The sequence below is a fragment of the Kryptolebias marmoratus genome, linkage group LG7 (genome assembly GCF_001649575.2).
Source record: "Kryptolebias marmoratus isolate JLee-2015 linkage group LG7, ASM164957v2, whole genome shotgun sequence".
NCBI classification, from domain to species: Eukaryota; Metazoa; Chordata; class Actinopteri; order Cyprinodontiformes; family Rivulidae; genus Kryptolebias; species Kryptolebias marmoratus.
This window is the reverse complement of record NC_051436.1, coordinates 22,262,845-22,278,035: the sequence shown is the minus strand read 5'-3', so window position 1 is coordinate 22,278,035 and position 15,191 is coordinate 22,262,845. Positions and strand designations below refer to the sequence as shown.

At 36.2% G+C, this 15,191-nt stretch overlaps 1 protein-coding gene across 1 annotated transcript in view; it reads right to left on the bottom strand.

Moving 5' to 3' along the window:
- Window positions 1-320: 320 nt before the first annotated feature.
- zgc:162171 (uncharacterized protein LOC565931 homolog) overlaps window positions 321-15,191 on the bottom strand; it is an 18,666-nt gene continuing 3,795 nt past the window's right edge. Inside the window, exons 2-4 of the mRNA XM_017436434.3 lie at window positions 7,813-7,943; window positions 5,683-5,832; window positions 321-1,507 (exon numbers count right to left, since the gene is read on the bottom strand). Coding sequence (XP_017291923.1) covers window positions 1,304-1,507; window positions 5,683-5,832; window positions 7,813-7,943 — 485 coding nt within the window. The 3' untranslated portion in view covers window positions 321-1,303. The remainder of the gene's footprint in view (window positions 1,508-5,682; window positions 5,833-7,812; window positions 7,944-15,191) is intronic.

Sequence of the window (15,191 nt, the reverse complement as noted above, 5' to 3'; positions counted from 1 at the left end):
CGTCTCTTCTCAGAGCGGTGATCAGAGGTCCACCTGTTACCACCATGTTATGCATGATCTCATGCAATATTGTACAAAGAGTATGTGTTGGGGATGATTCTCAGCTACTACCACATCAAATTCTTGCTCACAATTTTTAAAATACTTTTGTGTTTCCTATGGTCAGTTGGCTGTGGCGGCCATCTTGAATTGGGCTGATGCCGAATGTTGATCAGTTGTAGATGCACATTTAAATAGTTACTTTCTGACAGTGTTGTTAAAATCTGTTCAGTGGTATAAGACAAATTTTGACAACAAACAGACAAATGAACACACATAGACACAGGCAAAAACATTTCTTTCAATGTTAAATAATCAGTCAGAACATGACTGTTTTATCCTGATAAAAAAGAATAATTGATTTTACACAACAAACACTTGTTTCCTAGCACAATAGTTTTTTAATGGTTTGTTACCAGATAAAGAAATACAACAACATTCCATTGATTGAAGGACAAATTACTTGTCAATTATGTGTTAAATATTTTTTCTTTGTGTGAAACAAAGACGAGTGCAAATAAGTGGATACAGCATCTGTAACAAACTGGTTGAAAATGTGCAGCATTTTCTGTTTGTTTTTATCCTGTTGGTAGTTGAAGATTAAATTAGTCAAACGTAAGTAGTTAAATATTAAATACATCCAGAGCTTTAAAAAAAAATCAAACGTTAATGAAGAAGTTCAAATCTGTAGAAGTGGGATTCTGCTTAAAATCTATGAACAAATACAAAGTACAAAAACATTAATCATCACCTATAAAATATATATATTTTTAAATGAAACCTCTTCAAAGTTAAAGAAGAAAATAATTAAATGTGTTATTGGAAACACAAAATATTTTTGTGATATAAAACTGAAACTGTTAAATCACAAAAAAATATTTATAATCACCATGACTATAGATATTGATAAATATCTGTAATTATCTTTCTGTTTCAGAGTTTGATTTGTCTTACCATTTGTCACAAAAAGTAACGACATAAATCAATTTTGAAGGAGTCTGTATTTCAAAATTCCTTTCTATCTCATTTGTGAAAGACAATGTTTTACTTGAGAAAAAAAGTAAATAAATTAGAAAGTAAATCTTAAAATGTTTATATTTTAGATCCCAAACCCTTTTTATTCAAGATTTTTTTTAGGAAATGCAAATAAATTAGTAAAAGATGTAGTTACAAAAAAAGTGGGGGTGGACTCGAAGTTACCACCCAGTAACTAAAGTATTCTTCATTCACCGTCCATTCTCTGGCGCAGCCGTTCCCTGCGATTTCAGTCATTCCCTCCGTGTCGGGGTTTAGTCGAGGAGCATCCTGCACAGCCGTTAAGACTTTTCTCCTTCTTGCTGTAGTCGACGCGTTGAAGAACAATCACGTTGCCTCCTGCTTCGTTTCTAGCAGTCGAGAGTTTATCATCCTCCGCAGACAAGATGTTTTTTACTAAATGTGTGATGGCCGCGTCGATGTTGGTGTTGTCCTGCAGCGATAGGTCAAAGGTAAGAGAAGGATGATGACAACAAAGCAGGTCAGGACTTGTTAGGAGGTCAAAGTTGGACACTTTATTGTGCTTAAAACAAATTTTCTAAGTTGTGTGAGTTGGATTGCTTGCATGTGTTTGTTGGACTAAAATGATTGATTGTGACACAATGACTTAACACATGGAAAATGCAGAATTGTGTTTTTTCTTTTAAAGAAATTAAATAATTTAATAAACTATTTTTTGCATAAAAATCACCCAAAGCGAGATAAAGGGAAGTATTTGACCTTATTTAAGTTGTTTTACGAAAAAGTATCACATATTTACCTTAATTTTGTCCAAGTTCTTTAATGAAAACATCATTTAATCACGAAGAAGTGGTATGTAGAAAAACATTTAATCAGAGGTTTGTTGTTAAACACATTACCTTGTTACAGAAATGCATTATATGGTAGTTAATTTATAAATCATTAAACTAGATGATTTAAAAGAAGCATACTTAAAGGGAGTTGAAGTTTAATTGTGTATTTTAAGCACATCTGTACGGTGCAAATCATTACATTCTGGTAACATTCCAACTTTTTCTGAATTGGTGTTGTACAACAACCCTGAACAGAGCTTAGAAGACTTAATGGCTCAGATGTGAAAGTTCTGAATATTAATTTCGCAATATTAATTTATCGCAGAGAATAAGGCTAAACGTGCCACAAACACATGAGGAATCTAAACTCCAAAACACACAAACACACAAAACAACTGAAAAAAATAAAAATGCAATTACGGAAGCAAAGGGGAAAATGCTGCAAGTACCAAAAACAGTTAAAAAATAAAAACACCAGTAAGAAAAAAAAAATCTTCAAACCTACTTCACAAAATGGAAATGCACCAGATCACTAGGGGGACTTGAGGTTGGATACTGGATATTCACGTTCCGTGGATTCAGTGGTGTCTTCCTGCTGTTTGACCCGGTGCTGGCAATGAGACGTCAGTGAGCCTACCTCTGTGCGCTTCCTCCTCCTAAACATGGTGGTTCACTTAGGGACCTTCAACAAATTACCAAACCAATTGAAAAATAAAAATTAAATAAACTCCATGTCATGAGAACCTCTGACCAAAGGTTAATGATAAATTGTTTCACTAGACTAGTAAGACACACCTAACTGTATCTGATTTTAAAGCAATTTATATTTTTTATTAATATTTTTTATGAAAAAACAAGTTTTTCTCAATAGTGTGCATGTCTTGAGACCAAATGATAAAAAATTAATGTTGAATTGTTTCATTGGACTGCAGTAATAAGACATTCACCTAATGAATTAATTCAACACAAATTTTTCATCACCTCATTTTCATACAAATATTAATAAAGATATAAACTGCTTTAAAATCAGATACAATTAAGTGTGTCTTATTAGTCCAGTCTAATGAAACAAGCGAACCACCATATTTAGGAGGAGGGAGCACACAGAGGTGAGCTGACCAACATCTCACTGCCAGCACCGGGTCAAATGACAGGAAGACGCTGCTGAATCCATGGAGCCCAAATATCCAGTATCCAACCTCGAGTCCCCCTGGTGGTCTGGTGCACTTTTTGTGGGGTAAGTTTGCAGCAATTTCCTTACTTGCTGATGTTTTTGAGGTTTGTTAGTGTTTTTGTTTTTTGCAGCATATTTTATTTTGCTTCTGTCTATTTTCTGTGATTGCAGTAATCCTTACCAGAATTTTTTCTTCACATTCATTTTTTGTGTTTGTGTGTTTTGAAGTTTGCATCATTTATGTGTTTGTAGTGAGTTTCACTGTTTGCGGCATGTTTTGCAATTTGCTGTGCGTTTGCACCTGTTGGCCAATATACAGCTGACATGCATTGGTGGAAAAAAAAAGCTGAATCGCAAGTTGGATGCGGTCCTTTTACAGGACTGCAGACTGAATTTCAGTTCCGGGACTCGTGAATAATATGGGTTACATCTTAGAGAAAGTTGCCCGCTCGAATCAGGCGGAATGGTCCTGGAATTTGGCTGTTTGGATTCACCACTGAGAAGTAAGACTTTCAAGGCAGACAAAAACAAGTCTGCCTTAACCAAAACAATTACTGTTTGTTTGTGAATATTGGCTCCCCTAGGCTGACCTTGGTCAGCTATCTTGAAATTTCTCCTGTAACTATGTAAACAAGATGCTCTGCCTCCCCTCCTGCCTAAGGACATCTGTGGATCTGTTCAGAGCTTGCTGATAAACCTTCCACCACATTATCAAAGACAATGGCCTCTGTGACATGATTCATGGACTACAAACACACACACACACATACACACACTCTCCGTTGTTTCTGCTGTTTCTGAGTCATCTCTCTCACTCCAACCCTCCCCTCCCTCCCTCCCTCCCTCTTTCATTATCTTAGTTAGTAATTATTATGTCGGCCATATAGCGGGCCTGGTACTATTTAGAAAGTTCGTTACTGTTAGTCTTAGGATTATCATTAGCTTATTTAGCCCTTCTGTACATTTAGTTTAGTTCTGTACATTTAGTTTAGTTTATTTTATCCTTAGCTCATACTTTAGATATTGTTAGATTCCTAATTGTTGTTTAGTTTAGCTCTGTCTTAGCTCATGTTTAGATATGTTTAGTTTATCTGATTATGATTTCATTTAGATTATTTTAGCTACTATTTTGACTGTCTCAGCTCATGCTTAGATGTGTCTGCTTTCGTGATTTTATTTAGATTATACATGATTCATTTAGAATACATGATTGTTGTATTTTCCTTTTTTGTGTTTCATTCTGTATTGGATTCTGTTTTTGTTTCTGTTGTAAAGCGCTTTGGATCGCCTTGTTGCTGAAAAGTGCTATATAAATAAATCTCACTTCACTTCACTTCGCATTGTGCGTGTGACTTTCACTTTCACTGTTAGTTCTACTGTTGTTTTTCTTTGTTTTGATTTCACCAAACGTTTAAGTGATCGCCGATCACGATCATTCATGATTCTTTTCTTCCTCGAAGACGACGGGTCCCCATTATACTTTTAGTCTTTAAAAATGCGTTGGACAGTTTTTAACTGCAGTAGTTTAGTAGTTTCTGCGGTCTCATTAGATGTTTTTGTACATAATTGCTTAGTTAAATACAGGTGACAACTTTTTTTTGGCCAGGTAGTGTATATAAACCCTGTATCCTGACAGTAAGAATGTGTATGTGTGTGTGTGTGTGTGTTTATAAATTGAATTAAAGAAATGGGGACAAGTTTAGTGCTGTTGCAACAAATTAGTAGAAACAAAGTGCCTAAAGATACCAGCTCTCAGTTAAACACTGAAAAACATTTTAAACTTCTACAGACTTATACAAACTTGTCTTCGCAGTGTTGCTGCGAAGATACATGTTTTGCTGCACCAGTATGGGCAATCTAAATTTTACTCACCTATAAAATCAGTAATGGTACATGACATTTAACTGGAAATGCACTTGGCTTACTTTTGTTTTTATGAACAGTTTAGACACTTTAAACCTTTGGTAATTTATTATGATGACAATATAATTTTATTATCACCATGATCATCTTTTGTTTTGTTACTAGGTACAACTTTTTGCAATTTTTAAACAAAATTAAATACTCTTACTTAAGCATTGGATAAAGATTATTGACATTTCCAATTATTCCCTTGAATGCATTTAAATAATTCAATAATTTTCAAACACATGAAATTGTCAAAGCTGCTGTCTGTAACATAATGTTCTGAGCTTACAATAGTTTCAGTTTACAGTTTTATGAAACAGGAAAGGGAGCAAATCGTGTGAGCAGGACTGAAAGATGTTTTATCTGATTCTGCTTTAAAAAATGTATCGAAAGAGCTCTACATTAACTGATGACAATGTTTGCAAAAAGAAACAAAAAGTATTTGAGTTACAGCAGAATGTCAAACTCTAGGCCTCAAAGGCCGCTGTCCTGGAGATTTTAGGTTTCTCTGCTCCAACACACCTGATTCAAATGGTTTAATTACCCCCCTCACCAAATCATCAAGTTCTCCAGAGGCAGGTCCACGAGTCATTCATTTAAAGCAGGTGTTTTAAAGCAAGAACACATCTAAAACATGCAGGAGAGCGAGGAACAGAGTTTGACACATGTGAGTAACAGGCTTCATTAACAAAACACAGTGGACACAGACACCAGCAAAAACTTGCATTTTACCTTGGCGGAGGTTTCGTACCAGCCAAGAAAGCCTTGATCTTGGGCGAAGTTGTCCAGTTTTGGAAGTTTTGGGCACAGGCCATGACTCAGATGGTCACATTTGTTGGCCAAGAGAACAGCTGGGACTGGTCTCCCATCACTCAGTGTGACCTGACAAAACAGAAGAGACATGTTTTTCAAGTTAATCTCTGTCCACACACTCTGGATATTTAAAAGAACATGCACTGAAGTGGAAATTTTTTAAAAACAGTTTTTGATGTATCCATGCATTCATTCATTTGTGCTTGAGAAATGCCAACAACAATGGAGCTGTTTTGTCTCCATTTATTATGATCTTGTTGCTATTAAACTTTGATTGTGTGCTGAAATGAGTAATAACAGTGAAAACTGTAAAGAGGATAAAAAAATACAGTATAGCTGTTTTATAGAAATCTTAAGCAATATAAAAATGTTCTTTTACTAAATTTTGTAGGTTTTCCCTGTGCTAACGTGCATGCTAACGGTACTGCAGTTTCCTCCCACAGACCAAAAACACACGTTAGGTTATTTGGTAACTCTGAAATTGTTCCTAGGTGTGAGTAGCTGAACCTGATAATTGGCAGCTCCATAGTCCGAAACGTGGCACTAGGGACTCCAGCAACCATAGTCAAATGCATTCCAGGTGCTAGAGCGGGCGACATCAAATCCTAACTGAAACTGCTAAACTGAAAGGCTAAGGTTAAAGACCGTAAGATTGTTATTAACATTGACAGTAATGACCCCCTGTTATGCCAATCAGAGGTCACTAAAATTAATGTTGCTTCAGTTTATGCTTTTGCAAAAACTACGTCGGACTGTAGTTTTCTCTGGCCCCTCCCCGACTTGACCAGCAGTGACATGTGTTCTCATGTGTCAACCTCTGGCTGCACAGGTGGTGTCTTGAAAAGAACGTGGGCTGTGTAGATAATTGGAGTCCATTTTGGGGAAAACCTGGTCTGATGCAGAGAGATGGCATCCATCCCACTTTGGGTGAAACCGCTCTTCTTTCTGGAAATTTGGCTAATTTTGTTAGTCATCCAAATTATTGACAACCCAGGGTCCAGTCCAGGAAGCAGAGTTGTAGTCTTACACACCACTCTGCTGCTGCTTTTCCTCTGTTACTCACCCAAATCCCCATTGAAACAATGTCAGCTCGACCAAGACCCAAATCAACAGACATCATCTTTGACCCATGAGATGTCCAGTTGTGCAGTTTGACATTCCTACATTACACTATTGCATAGTTAGAGCACTAGGTCAACTGTGATGTTGACCTTTGACTTGTCACTCTGAATTCGACAGTGATCACCCTTGATCCATGAGGTCTCCAGCTGTGGAGTTTAACCTTCTTATGTAATAGAGTTGCAGAGTTAGAGAATATGTATATTTGTGAGCTTGACCTTTGACCTTGAACTCTGATCAGATCACCACCAAAAATATCACTTGTTCCTTGTATGTTTGACATTTCCTGAAAATTTTATGAAAATCTGTTCATAACCTTTTGAGTAATCTTGTGCACAGACAGACAGATGCTACCAAAAACATAACCTCCTTGGCAGAGGTAAAAAACATTTACAAGCTATCAGTAGTGTTCATGCTGTCCAAGTGGTCAAAAAGAGCTACTACAGATGTAAATATTGACCTGACACTGTCAAGAGGTTTAAATTCAGTATTAAAACTTCTCCTAGTTTGCTGTTGCTGTTTAAACTCATGTCCTTTGAGGTCAACTTTCTCATGACAATAAAAATGTTTGACTTGTTGAAGGTGAGTTGTCAAATGTACCCAAAATCTGTATGATGTTTGATTTCAATGTATCCTGCCTTTCTTTGGATTGTTATCTGGTGGTTGTTGTCTGTTTAAAAAGCCTAATTAATTTTGCTCTACTAGCTTTACTACTAGCCAGGTCATAGGCAAGCTGGACGATTTTGGTTAAAACAGTTAGATCAATTTTAATGAGTAAAATTTACATTATAAGGTATTTAAATATTTAGTGCTTAAACCCGCTCTCATTGTTGCTTTTTAGTTTTATTCTTCCTTGTTTCCTTCCCCGTTTCCTTGTTTTGTCCTGCCTTATGTTATCTTCTATTTCTCCACCTTCTCCATGACACTTACTTTGGAGTCCAGGTCTCTTTTCCACTTCAGGACAGCCTGAAATGTGGACAGCCTTGTCATGTCAAAGACAACAAGCGCTCCCACTGCCTCTCTGTAGTACACACGGGTCATATTTCCATAGCGTTCTTGTCCTGTTTAGGGAAAAAAGATGACAAAACCACATTCAGGGTTATTTTTTGTTTGGTTTTACTGTCATCAACCATCAAGTTACAAGAAAGTGACGATATCAGTCACAGCCCTTTTCAGAATGGAAATGCTTTATCAAATTCCATGACACTGAGGTTGTTCAGATTGGGTTTTTTTAAAGAGTTTACAGAATTTAAGCAAATTAATAATAATAATTAGAATTCTAAGAGTTATTTTTGACATGAGGGGTGGAGAAGGAGGCGAACCCAGAGCGCAGACTCATAATAAAAAAACTAATTTCTCAACTAAAGGATAACAAAAGCAAAGGCTGACGTGGCAGCAAGAACTAAACAAAACAAAACAAAATCCAAAACAGGACAGAGACAAGACAACCATGACATAACCGTAAACAACACAAACTGAACCTAAACAAAGGGCAATGATCCAGCGGAGAAGTGGAAAGAGAGACCGGGTTTTAAGCACAAAGGGAAATCAAGAGAAGTGGACGCAGGTGAGTAATAATCATTTCAGGCAGGAGGAGATGGGCGTGGCAGATAAACAAATGAGAAACTGTGTAGAAGTGAATGACCAGAACACAAGAAACAGAACACAAAGACCAAAACATTAAACAAGGGTCAAAAGAAAATCAAAAACAAAACAAAAAAAACAACAACACCTCAAAATCCTTTTTTCTCTAAAGATATCCTCATAAACTTGGCATTGTTTATAGAAATGTCTTCATCAACATGGAAACAGAAAATCTAGCCTAGAATACCCCGGGTCATAGGCTAGATTAAAGGTGAAGCTATGACATCTTAATTGTTAAAGGACTGAGTTTTGGCCATCTAAGAGAAAATGTAAGGGTGGTGTTTGAAATATTTTTCACTCTGAATTTAAAAAAAAAAAAAAACATTTTGGGGCTCCAAAAACACAATTACCACGTGGAAGCAAGGCTGAAATAATAATAATAATAATGAATGCAAGTTCACAAAAACTGTTCTCATGTGGACAGCACCCTAGAATGTTTTTAACTTGACAAGGCCTTGACAACTTCCTGTTCATGATCGTGATTGACTGCAGCTAGTAGTTTCTCTTTGTCAGCCTTAAAAGGATTTGTCTGACAGCACTTATTGAATTAACCATTTCTCATCTCAGATGAAAGGAACTTGGTTAGGATTTTCAGGATCAACCAAAGAATCACCAAAGATCAAGCCTGACATGTACTCAAAACTGCTGGAACACCAGTGTCACTGCTCATAGTAAAGCCATTTTTCCATCTTCATGGACTGAGAGGGTGCTGACCAAAAAAGGAGCTCCTGCTCCAAAAGAGACACCTGAAATGGACTGAAATTTGCAGCTGTCCACATGAACAAAACAAATGTCTTCTGGAAAAAAGGTTGATAGTTAGACGAGACAAAGATTAAGTGACTTGGCCACAGTGGGAATAAGTATGTTAGGAGGAGACAAGATAGGGCTTTCAGACCAGAACACTGTACCAACTGTCGAGCATGGTAGTGGTAGTATTTTGGTGTGGGGCAGGTGAATTGCACAAAGCAGATGAAATAATGAAGAAGGTATACCTAAAAATTCTATAACTACACATCATACCAACAGCTAGCCAATTGAACTTGGACATATTTAGGTGTTTCAATGACCTTCCTAGAGCATATATCCAACCTGTTGACAATTTGTGGAATATGCTGAAAAGCTGGATCTGAGCCAGAAAACCAACCAATAAAAAACCTCTACCAATTCTGCCAAGAAGAGTGGTCAAATAGTCAGATTTTGACCAGAAGCTTGCTGATGGATACAAAGAGCCTATGGTCAAGGTACAATTCGCTAAGGGAGATTTAACTATATTAGTTGGGGTGTATGTATACATACAGTAGTTGAGCCTGTATGTATTTTTTGTACCCAATGTGGATTCAAGAAATTAAACAAAAAAATCAAACTTGTTCAACTTAATCTTGTTTTTAAAATCATGAAGTTGTATGTTGCATAATCACCACCCTGGTAAAACAATAGCTCAAATAAATCATTAAAAGACTAAAATTAATACATCCATGGGATGTATGGAAACTTCTGACAGCAACTGTAAGACCCATCTTAAATTATTACAATCAAAAATTATCACAAAAAAAAGATTAATTGCAAAAATATAAAAACAACTACAGTCTTAGATAACAATTGAGTAGTGATGCAAAAATGAAGCAAAAAACAACCACATTGAGCAGAAAAACAGGATTAGAAAATTATAAAGATAAAGCTCAATATATTAGCAAGGTGAAACAAAACATCTGCAAGCTGACTCAACTTACTGACTGACAAGCAAATTTAATTTTTTATTACTTTAAAGTTGATTCATTTATTTTTTATTACTTTAACATTTTTTATTTCACACTTATGGCTTACTGTTGTAAGAACACATTTTAAGTACAGTGTGTTAATAATTTACTTTGAACAGGAAGTCCTACTTCTTGTCACACAACTAACTTCTATAACCCTAAAATCACCAGAAGTGTGAGATAGATGTTTGTACATACAAAGTTATCTCGAAAGTCAGACACACACACGCATGCACACAGTCATGCTGAATATATGAATAGGACTCTCTTGGTTACTAACTTCCTCCGCATGATCTTGAATCAGCATGTGAGCATCTGATACACACATGCACAGCCATATTTCTATCTTTAATAGGACACTATATTGACTCCTATTCAATTCTGTAGCCTAACCCACACCCTTACCTAAACTGAAGTCACACTTTAGCCCTAACCCCAACACAAAATTATATTCCAATATATTAAGACTGGGCTTTGGTCACCAAAAGGACTATCAGTTCTGACAAGGTAGGTGATTATACAAAAAACAGGTACATGGACACACTGCACATGGCCTACACAGCATGAAACACTAAACTCATGAGCTGGCTGAGAGTTATTTCCTATCATGCCATTTGTCACTCACTGAAAAATGTTAAGATTCCTGATCATTAAACAGTCCTGTAACCAGGGTTGACACATTTCATGCTGACAAAACAAGAACACCTATCACAGCCTCGTCTTGCTCCTAGGAGCCACAACTACTATGCGCCAAGTGATGCACCAGTGGTGGTAAATTATAATTTACATCTTGGTCTTAAAAATGTATTATGAGTCATACCTAATATTCAAGTGCTTTTTTAAACCAATGGACATAAAAAAGAAAAGAATTACAAAAAATTACAAACTCTAACTAGTAATAAAATTAATCAGATTAACTCATTCAGTGAAGCTGAATAACTGTAAAGGATGACATGAACACAGGTTTTGGCTAAAATAGTTGCCATTAATTGCAAATGTCATACATTTTAGAACAATTTTTAAACATAAAGCACCTAAATTCCCATTATTTTGGATAACCATTATCCTATGCGAATAGGGTAAGTCAGTTCCATTTGGTCTATTTGCACGGGATAAGTATTATCTGGGGACCCCATGTAATAAATAATTTACTTCCCAATGTCTGCTTTTTATGTGGCACATTCGCACAGGATAACTGAAGCCTGAGATTTTACTGAAATTTACAGACACCTTCTGGATATGATGTTAACGCACTGCGTATTGCGTAACATCCGCTTACATGAGTTGATGTTAAAACTACTTTTCAGACTAAGGCCACAGCTCGGTGCTGTGTTCCTGCCAGTGAAAGCCAGCTGTATTGTAGGCTACAAACAGAAGAAAATTATTCTTACCGCACAGAGCAATGCATGATGTGAGCCACCATTTTCATGTGATTTTACTTCTTTTCTTCAGCCTTTTATTTTTTATGAAGACCGTTACATGTCGATAGGGTTTTGCTGGCCCTGGACACAAAAAGTTGCTTTGCACTCCAATGCAGCCTCCTTTGCCCAAAGTAAATAAAAATTGGATGCCGTTCATTTTTGTCCAAATCACAGAGATGCCTATTCACATTGGATTAGTATTATCACAAGACCTCGGACTTCAGCAAAATATAGTAGGTAATTTGTGGAGGACTTTTTGCTTTACAAATTACTGACATGGCCGATTTGCACGGGATTAACAACACAGATAATCTCTGTAATTATTACAAATAGCATGTGGTCCCGAGGTAAAACTAATCCTGTACGAATAGGGCTTAATACTCTATCACTGTCCATTATTGGTTTACTAAGTGTTGACAGAATAATAACTGCATTATTTATGAATAATTAGTAATATATAAGGACGCCCTTATTGTAAAATGAGTCTGCTGAAGTCAAATCAAATGCTTGACTCGGCTTACTTGGAACTTTGGCTGAATAGGTTCCAAGAAATGAGCTGAAAATTGGTGGGATCATCTGATGGAAAGACTCTGGGTTGATTGAGCCAAGTCAATCCAGTGGGAAAAGGCCACTATTGTCAAAACCAACTGTTTTAGCCTACAGGTCTAAAAAACGGCCCAACATGTAATTTTTTTCCCAGGTTTTTTACTGATCCATTTGAACAGTCCATAGTAGTTATTCCTGACCACATTAGTACAAAATGAGCATATTATTGAGTTCACCTGTACATTAGCTATCCAGCAGGGCAAATCCCAATGGGCCAAATGTGCAACCTGTGGGAAATATTTTATCGGGCCCATTTTCAGCCCATATTACCCAAGTTAGATCACACTCAAATGTCAGTTATAGGTTCACCAATGCAGTCGGAAACAAACCTAAAAACAGCAAATGGCTTTCTTCGCATCTAAATTAACTTTGAAAAGGCAGTTCTTTAATGGGTAAAATAAAGAGGTTTATTCAGACATTTTGAGAGGTAAAACACCTCACATTATGACCTGTAAACCAAAGCACAACCTTGTTTGAAGAAAACACTCACACAAGCACTCAGTGGTGATGTGATGTAATTACAGAAATTTACACAATGATGAAGATAATGTTCCAGCTTTGTCTGCATCACCCCCAGTCATTCCTACCAGTCTAAAGTCTGCCTATTAAACCACCTCAGGTAAACTTTTTTTTTTACGCAAATGACAGCTCTTATCAGCTATCACCTGACTCAGCACCCAGAACAAGAGGGAAGTTGTGTGTTTTGGTGTATGCGTGAGAGGAAAAAGAGCTGAAAGACAGCAGAATTTACAAAAATCAAATTACCTGAAGTTAAAGAGAACACTGTGGTTTCATCAATAAAATTAAAGCCCTAGCATTTGTTGAAGGAGTTCACATTGTCTGCCATGTTTCATGCCAGAGTTTTTGATTAAAATCATCTTATGCTGAGAAATGATGGCATTGTAGCTGTTTTGGGTCAGATCTTGACAATAATGTTATGAGCAATACCATGTAAGATGCCATGCTCTGAGTATTTGTTGTGAATGACTCTCAGCTACTATCACGCCAAAGTTTAGCACAATATATATACAATTAACTGAAATATAGACATTGTTGTGTTTTCAAAGATCAGTTAGTTGTGCCGGCCATCTTGATTAAAGTTGGCTTCAAAAGTTAATCAGTTGTAGAAGTACATCCAGTGATTATTTCCTGTAAATTTCATTTAAATCTATACAGTGTTTCATGAGATATTTTGCTAACAGATATAATTGATTTTAAAGAGTTTATAGCAAAATTTTAGGCAAAGATCTTGTGCAAACTGTTAGCACTCAAAACATTTTGGAGATCACTCTCAGCTGCTACCACACCAAATTATAGATCAATATAGGTAAAACTGAAGAAGATAGAATCATTTTTGTATTATTTAAAGTCAGTTGGCTGTGGCAGCCATCTTAAATCAAGGTGACTTCAAAAGGTAATCAGTTATAGATGTACATCCAATGATTACTTTCTGCAAAATTCATGAGCAAAAGAATTATTGTCTTTGCAAGAAGCTTTTTACTTTTTGTAAATTTGCAGAAGTAGTGGTTGGCCACATTTTCTAGGCAGTAACCTGTCATATCATGCATCGTCATTGTTGGCTGTGTCAACAAGATGAAGCCAAATACTGTATGTGTGAACATGAACAAAACTGACGGAGTTGCACCGCTGGCAAAACCCTTTGTTGATTCTTCCCATTTAAATGGCTGAAGATGTGTTCTACTTATATAAAATAGAAATTGAGGTAACAAGACAAATGTAAGTACCAATTCGTCTAGCAAAACTACAATCTGTATTCTCAGTTCTCCAAAGAATAAATGTTAATTCTTGAATTGATGATTTACCACAACAATACACTTTTTTAAGTAGCTCTGGGTCATTTTTGTGTGATGTCATTAGACTATGTTACAACCAACCTCGCCTAAGTGGTAACATTTCACTTTGGCCACTTTCAGTGCAATTGTCAAATACGTTAGGTTGTTTAAACGTACTTTGAGTGGTTATTTGGTGCAAAGATGTTTGTGTTGCTTACATTAATAAAAAATAAATAAATAAAAAATTTCACTCAAATACTTTCTATTCTTTTGTGTAACTCCAAAATTGTTAGGCTGTGCCCCAATATCCCTAATATAAAACAGACACACTGTTTAAAACCAAATACATAAAAACATACCATTCCTATCACTAACAGGCTACAGTTTTCCCTATCTACTCCAGCAGACATTAATTTAGATTAGGCTACTTTAAATTATCAGCTATTATGGGGAGTAAAAATAGACCCAGGGCAAGTGGCTTTTTTTGCCAGCCCATAAATACAGGGTGTGAAGCAAAGCTTGTATAAATTGTAGGCCTATTCTATACCAAGTGTCCCCGCCCTTTTCTCGTTATTGGTAATTAAAGCCAGCAGGTCCTGGTTATAAGAAGCTACCGTGTTGTAATTTTGGAACCATAGTCTGTGCACTAGCAACATGGAGCTTTAAGTCCTGCCTACTTCCCCACACACCTTTCTTTTACACATAAAGTTACTGATTACAGATAAACGTATTAGAAAAATGTATATTTGAACATATAGCAACAAGGTAAGAACTACATGAATCAACAAGAGTCAACGATTGAAAAAAATGATCAAAGTGTGTATTTTTATTTCTTAACAAGAGCTATGTCCCATTTGTCAACATGGACTTAAAACTTACACTGGAACCCAGTGGCACAAAAAGTGGGTATGCACTATATACAGCACATACACAGCAAATTCAAAAGTGTTAAATGTTTTGGTGTTAGCAGACTTTGTGCAAAAGCAGAGTTAATTTTACACTTATAGAGTCACATTCTGTTTATGTAACTCTGGGATGTATATTATTAGTAGTTAAAATCCAGTGTTAAAACAAAGTGTTTCCGTATC